The sequence below is a fragment of the Dromiciops gliroides genome, chromosome 2 (assembly GCF_019393635.1).
Source record: "Dromiciops gliroides isolate mDroGli1 chromosome 2, mDroGli1.pri, whole genome shotgun sequence".
NCBI lineage: Eukaryota > Metazoa > Chordata > Mammalia > Microbiotheria > Microbiotheriidae > Dromiciops > Dromiciops gliroides.
Genome location: NC_057862.1, coordinates 465,830,155 through 465,837,460, shown reverse-complemented (window position 1 = coordinate 465,837,460; position 7,306 = coordinate 465,830,155). Strand labels below are relative to the sequence as shown.

Here is a 7,306-nt window from a genome sequence, read left to right as displayed (position 1 = left end):
GTTCTCAATCTGTCCAAAATTTGGTGGATGTATTAATGCAGGATGTGCTGTTCAGACAACATAGGCAGGACCCATTTAGGAGGCTGTTAAAAGGATGAGGGCCTGAACTAGATGGTGTTAGCCATAGGAAGATATTGAGAAAGACATAGCAGAGATAGAAAGGACCTAACTTGGAAACTCATTAGATAGAATGAAGGAAAAGGAAGAATACCCAAGCTTCAAACATGAAAATGAACAAAATTAGGAACAGGGACAGTGGCAAGAGCCTAAAGGCTGAATCCTGAAGAATGTTAAAGGGTTTGAAAAATGACTAACCAGTTAGGAGGTAAGATTAGGAGAGGGGTGTCTTAAGACACAGGCCAGCAACTAAAAGGCAGTGCTCAACAGTGTTAAAGATGCTTCAGTAAACAAAGGATGATCCACAAATATCCCACTACCATTTCTGACATATCAGGAAAAAGGTCCTTAAATAAAACTGGTGAGCCCCCTATAGGGAGACAACAGCAGTCACATGAAATGAATACCTAAGATTGGGAGTTAGAGAGCCATACTTATGAAATGTTGGAGCCCCTAAGGCTTATAAAGCCAGAACATGATCCATTTCCTTAGCACCACTAGTCCCCTCACCCATGCCCCTCCCAACTACACAAACTTTGCTGTTAAGAGGAAGAGGTTGGCTTTTTTTTCCCTTGGTGGGGGGTAGGCCGCCACAGGGATGGCAGTCTGGTTCCTTCCACAGCCTTATAACAAGTTACTATAATTTTCATCACTGGGTATTGATATAGAACTGGTGGATCTTATTTGACCAGAAATGTGACTTTTAAAAGTCATTTTTCAGTTGTTTTACCATTTCCTTTTCCAGTTCATCTTATGGATGAGAAAACAAGAGGCAGAGTTAAATGACTTATCCAAGTGCACATGGCTAGTGTCTGAAGCTGGAACTCAGGAAGATGTCTTCCCAACTGCAGACTTGTCACTCCATCCACTGAGCCACCTAGCTTCCCCTAGGCCAGGCCAGTTCTTTTGCCCTCTTTATTACCTAGCCAAGATCCCTCTTCTTGTTCAGATGACCAAATTGTCTAACCTTGAATATTCTTTATAGTACTTTCCATTTTAATATCAAAGAAAAAAACAGAACCATTATACCATTTTAGATATATAGATTACTGGCATTAGACAAGATTAAATCCGATATTTATACAGTACAACAGTAACCAAACACTGTTGCCTTTAGATTGGGAATAGATCCATCTTCTAAACCTGGTCTATCTTCAGAGGGGATTGTAGTTTCCAAAAACCTACAGCATCCAAATTGCTAGTAGATTCAAATGTAACCACCACGATCAACCTTTCTTTTGGTTTAGTAAAGTAACACTAAGGATGTAGCTACTGGTATAAAAAGGGGAAAAGGAGCTTGATGAAATCCCATTTGCTTTCTCTAAAACAAAAACACACCCCAAAACCCCAAGAAACAAGAACTCTTTATGGAAAAGCATTAATTAAAAGTACTTTGGGGGCAGCTAGGTGGCACCAGTCCTGGATTCAGGAGAACCTGAGTTCAAATCTGACCTCAGACACTTGACACTAGCTGTAACCCTGGGCAAGTCACTTATAACCCCCATAGCCCTGCCCCCCCCAAAGATACAGTGGACTAATGAGAATTATTATTCACCAAAAACTTAAAACAATTTTATTTCCTTAAGATTAATATATTCCAATACACACATACTTAAAAGAAACCCCTTCTGGTCATATTTCAGGTCAGTCTTCTACCTTTTTAATTAAAATCCTATTAGGACATTTGCGAGTTGAAATCTAAGCTCTCCCACCCATTAAGAAAAACTTAAAACAAGAAAAGTTGGCAAACATTAATAAAGCTTAAGATGAATCCTGTTGCTCACCTCCAACTTAATCTGTCCCCCCATCATAAAAAAGAGAGACTACAGGTGTAGTTTAGTTTTTATTTCATAATCATAAACTTAACTCTGTTTAGCCAACTTGTGGAAGGAAAAAGGAAATGAAATCCAAAGAAAATTGCAGCAAGTGAGAGCACAAGGATTATAAGGTATAAGAGTAGACGGGGTTCAGGGGTGCTCTCTCCAGCTACAGAGGAATGGTTTGATGGTTAAGACAAAAAACAAAACAAAAAAACTTATGAGAGTTGTCCACAGTCAGCAATGGTGATCTTCTTGCTGGTCTTGCCATCCCGAGAACCGAAACGCTCCATGGCTTCCACAATATTCATGCCTTCTTTCACTTGGCCAAAGACAACATGCTTGCCATCCAACCTAGGAGAATAAATAGGAATCATCATGAAGTAGGATAATTGGTTTGCTTTGTTGCCTAGGAATCAGAACAGCTGTGCCACCATAAACCAGCTACCACCCCCAAGAGGTGGTGAAAAGGACTTACAGCTGAATATTGTAAAACCACCAACTTTTGATGCTAGTTAACCAACTGACCACTATAAACACTGGACAAAGTACCTTCTATCTAAAAGCAATGGAAAGAAACACCATAAAGTTTACTATGAGCCAGTCAAAAGGTTGCATACTGCAATTGCAAAGATTCTCCAAATGCTGTTAGTTCAGGAGTTTTAAATGGAAACCTAAAAAAGGACCAACAAATCAAATGCCAAATAGAAAAGTCACTCTGGTTTGGAACCAAAGTATTAAAGATATCTTGCGCTGGCAGCTAGATGGCGCAGTGGATAAAGCACCGGCCCTGGATTCAGGAGTATCTGAGTTCAAATCCGGCCTCAGACACTTGACACTTACTAGCTGTGTGACCTTGGGCAAGTCACTTAACCCCCATTGCCCCACAAAATTAAAAACAACAACAAAAGATATCTTGCGCTAATATTTACCAGGCTGAGCTAACAGTATTTTATAATGTTCGAGCTGGAAGGTACCCAAGAAATTATCTAGCCTACTCCTCATTAAGATGAGGAAACTAAGGCCCCTAAGAAAAATTGAATTGAGACTTGCCCAAAAGGTACAACAGTAGTGTGCAGAGCCAAGATTAGAATTTAGGTTCTTCTGGGGCAGCTAGGTAGCACAGTGGATAGAGCAGCAGCCCTGGAGTCAGGAGGACCTGAGTTCAAATCAGGCCTCAGACACTTAACACTTACTAGCTGTGTGACCCTGAGCAAGTCACTTAACCACAATTGCCTCACTAAAAAAAAGAAAAAGAAAAAAAAGAATTTAGGTTCTTGACTCAAGTCCCTTTTTTTCATTCAAACCAAAATGACTCCTAATAGCTGGCAAACTACAAGTTTCCATTATCTTCATAAATCATGCCTTCTGAAATTATACCTGATGCCTTAAACTGCTAGTGCTCTCTTCCACTTTCCAAGTTCAACTTTATTTGTGCAGTACTTACCAATCAGTCTTAGCAGTACAGATGAAAAACTGGGAGCCATTTGTGTTAGGCCCAGCATTTGCCATGGACAAGATGCCAGGACCAGTGTGCTTCAGGATGAAGTTCTCATCAGCAAATTTCTCCCCATAGATGGACTTGCCACCAGTGCCATTGTGGCGTGTGAAGTCACCACCCTAAAAGAATCCCATCAAATACAGAATGAGCCTGGCATATTTATTGGTAACCTAGACAGCAGAGGTTCATTCACTGGACACTGACATTCTGGCTGAGTCCTTCCCTAAGTGTGGGGAACAATGTTTGAAGGATATAGCTTGGTAGAAATCACTGTGCTCCATACCTGGCACATGAACCCAGGAATGATTCTATGAAAGCAGGATCCCTTGTAACCAAATCCCTTCTCTCCAGTGCTCAGAGCACGAAAGTTTTCTACAAAGGAACAAAATGGAAAAAATTTAATACTAAAAGACAAGTCTAAATTAAGCGCACAATTGGATTAAACCTAAAAAACAACTACCAACCTGCTGTCTTTGGAACCTTGTCTGCAAAGAGCTGTAAGAAAAAAATGACACTTGATTAGTTTGTGTGCATTAGGCATTAGGTTACTTTTTATTACCCACACTCAAAACTGCCATTGGTGACAGTACCAAACCCTAAGCAGGCTTCTAGAACAGGTTTGTTCCATATTTAAGACAGCTTAAGAGTCTTCTGGTGTTAGGTTTAAGCAACATGAGAGCCAAATATATGCCAAGAATCCAGAACCAGTAATATCTGAAATAGTGAGGATACATGCTTTCCTTTCTGGAAAGTGCCTTTAAAGTCAGATTTTTTTCCCCTTAAAAAAAAAAAAAAGTAAAGCACTACAACCCAGATATCACCTATGTGATACAACTTCATTTTATACTGCATTTTCTCCTTCAACTTCAGGCTAAATACCAGAACACTAATCCTGAAGAATGGCATGTGCACTGGCACACGCCTAGAGTTGCACACCCAGGGACACAGCTCTCATTCACTGCTAATGAAATTGCTACTACCTCAGTTATATGTTAAAAGATCATCTTTCATGGTTTAGATGAGATTACCAATCCCTAAGTAATCTTGGATTACAGAAGTGTCAGTTCCTATCTACTGAAGTGCTAAGTGCCTGCTTAAAAAATTAAGATCCAGAAAAGATGACATACAATAAAATTTAATTCTCAGCGGTAAGCTATTTTTAAAAGATAAGGAGCTTGCTATATGACAACCTACTTTAAGACTTGCACACCGTGAATGACTCCATAATACTGACTTTCAAGCAAATCTTTAATATCTAGATCTTAGAGCCACAAAAATATAATCCCATTAATTTATTAGGGTCTATGATCAATAACCAAATTATCAGAAAGCCTCATTTGCCCTTTTATCTGCAATAGAAGAGACTTAAATTCTTTGGTTCCCCATGTTCTTTTAATTCAATTTTCCCCGAGTTTGTATTTTTAACTCCCTATAAGTTGCAATACAGAGAACATAATTTTTCTAAGTGCTTTAAGGGCACATTTCCTTTCCACTGAAAGTCTTATCACTCGTTGAAACCCACATTAATACTGAACCTAATGCATGCCCACTGGTGTGCAGAATGAACCGGTTCAGAATTAGTATTTCTCTGCAGGTTCCTAAAAACATCAGCTTAACAACCCAGAACTCTGAAAATTTTAAAGCCTAATTTAATGAGGAAACTAAAAAAAAAAAAACCTTTAAAATGTTCTAATTCGCTCACATCATTAAATTCAAAACACCAAGTTCTACAAATTTTCCTGAAACAAATCATTTGCTTTTTATCTTCCTGAAATGGCTGATTCTGAAAAGCTACATTCAACCAACCACGCTTCATTTTCATTGGTAACCTCGGGTTAAATGGGCCGAACCCACTGCGGGAAGGCAGTCCTAGGACAAGAGCTCCTCCCACAATTAACAGTCACCCCTGCTTCTTCACTGCAGAGGAAAAGCACTGGGTGTGAATAAGCAGAATATTTGCTTAAACCAGGCTTCCTATTTAAAAGCGTTCATTTCTAGGGAAATTATTTTTGTTTCTAAATAAACTGCTTTGGAAGTAACCCCTGGACTACTGGAACTGCAACAGTTATCAAGTATGGTTTTTAGTTCATTCAAATCTAGATAGAAAGAACCCTCCATTCCACGGAGTTTTTAGTAATTTTCCGCCATGTTAATCATTCGTGACGGAAGGCACACAGATTTCCTCCACCCCCCGCAAAAGCAATTTGTCTTCAGGACAAATTATCAGAGATAATTCGGCATTATCTCTCCCAAAAGAAAGCCAGAAGCCTTTCCCCACCCTTTTGAGGCCAAAAGGAGTCGGAAGAGACTGATGGGGCGTTTTCCCTGCATGATTTTAAAATCAATTACATGAACTGATTAAAAAAGGCAAGCCTTTTCCGTAAGACACGCCTGGGAGATGCCGCCACTGGTCTCTAAGGCTAAGCATCCATTAAAAATGCCTCCAAGGGGCCAAGAATTGGGCGTGAAGAGGCTCCAGGGCAGGGCGCCGGCCCGGGGGCTCCCCCGAGCACGTGCGAGGAGGGCCGAGGCCCGAGGGAACTGTTGCCCTCACGCCACGTGGAGGGGAGCCAAGCCGCGGCCCAGGGCCGACGCAGCAGCGGCAGGTGGGCGCTCCGGCAGGCTGCAAAACGCGCCGGCCTTCGCCTCCCTCCCTCTACCGCACCCCTCCCCCCATTACCCCGTTAGGCTGCGCCACGTGCGGGAGGGGGTTGGGGCGGTGCGCGCGGACTGCGGCTGCCTCGCGCTCGCGCCCCCTCCCTCCCCCCCACCGCTGCGCGCGCCCCGCCCCCACCCTCCACCCCTCCCAACCCCCACCCAGACCCAGCCCGGCCACCCGCCCGCCTTTGTCTGCCCCGCCGCCCCCAGTCTCCCCCCCCCCTCGTCCTCTCCCTCGCTGCCCTCCCGCCTTCCAAAATGGCCCCTTCTCAGGGTGCAAAGGAAATGGCGCCGCTGCGGCCGCCACCACCCTCCCGTCCTTCGCCCCGAGGCGGCCCCTCTCCTCCGCCCCAGCTCGGAGGCCCCAGTGGCTCGGGCGACGAAACCTGGACTACCAGGCCGGGCGGGGCTGCCTCCAGGGCCCTCCTCGGTCAGTCAACCACAGTAGCAAGGCGGTGGCCCCACGGCCCCCAACCTCAGCCCATCCCGCCCCCACACCCATCCGTCAGTCCCGCAGCCTTTCACCTCGAAAGTAACCCGGCCCAGGGGCTCGTTATCGACGGCAATGTCGAAGTACACGCTGGGATTGGCCATGGCCACAGATGCCTGGGCTGGAGGCGACGGCGGAGGCAGAGGCGGCGGGGATCGGCGTCCGGCAGGCGGAACCAAGACGAGGACTCCCGGTGGCGGCGTCTGCAAAGCGGCGCGAGCGTGGCCGCCTCGCCCTTTTTATACGGCGTCTGAGCCCCACCCACCCGCCTGACGCGCCACAGACGTCTTCACCAATAAAGGCCGCTGCCCAGCTTGAGCGATAGCACCGTAGACCAATGGGCGGGAAGCGGAGGGAGGAAGGTAGAGGGAGGGCGTCTCCGAAGGGGCGGGGCGGGTATCCGCTGATGGACGGAAAAAATGTTCCCGCCCGCGGGCCCTCGCGTTGCGCTGCAGCGGCTGCGGCTGCGGCTGCTGCACTGGGCGGGCCGGGAGCTGGGGAGATGGAGGATGGATTGAGGTGGTGGAAAAAGGAGAAAGGGCCAAGAGGAAAAAGGAGAGGTGCAAAGGGTTGAAGACGGAGGAATAGGGTAACATTTAGTTAGGAAGCCGTAGTGATTCGTCTTCCCATTTTGCAGAGGGGGCAACTGAGGCAACAAGCCCAAGGTCAGTTTGTCAAGGTCGAAGCAGACAGACTAGCTGGGAAGAACAACCCCGCCAAGAA

General features: G+C 45.2%; 1 protein-coding gene across 1 annotated transcript; it reads right to left on the bottom strand.

Annotated features, from left to right (window-relative positions):
• Positions 1–1,947: 1,947 nt before the first annotated feature.
• Positions 1,948–6,809, bottom strand: PPIA (peptidylprolyl isomerase A). Its single transcript, XM_043985009.1, has 5 exons — positions 6,619–6,809; positions 3,900–3,930; positions 3,719–3,807; positions 3,382–3,554; positions 1,948–2,288 (listed from the first exon to the last, which is right to left on the bottom strand). The coding sequence occupies exons 1-5, from the start codon at positions 6,685–6,687 to the stop codon at positions 2,153–2,155; spliced, it is 498 nt and encodes a 165-aa protein (XP_043840944.1). The 5' UTR covers positions 6,688–6,809; the 3' UTR covers positions 1,948–2,152.
• Positions 6,810–7,306: the final 497 nt, after the last annotated feature.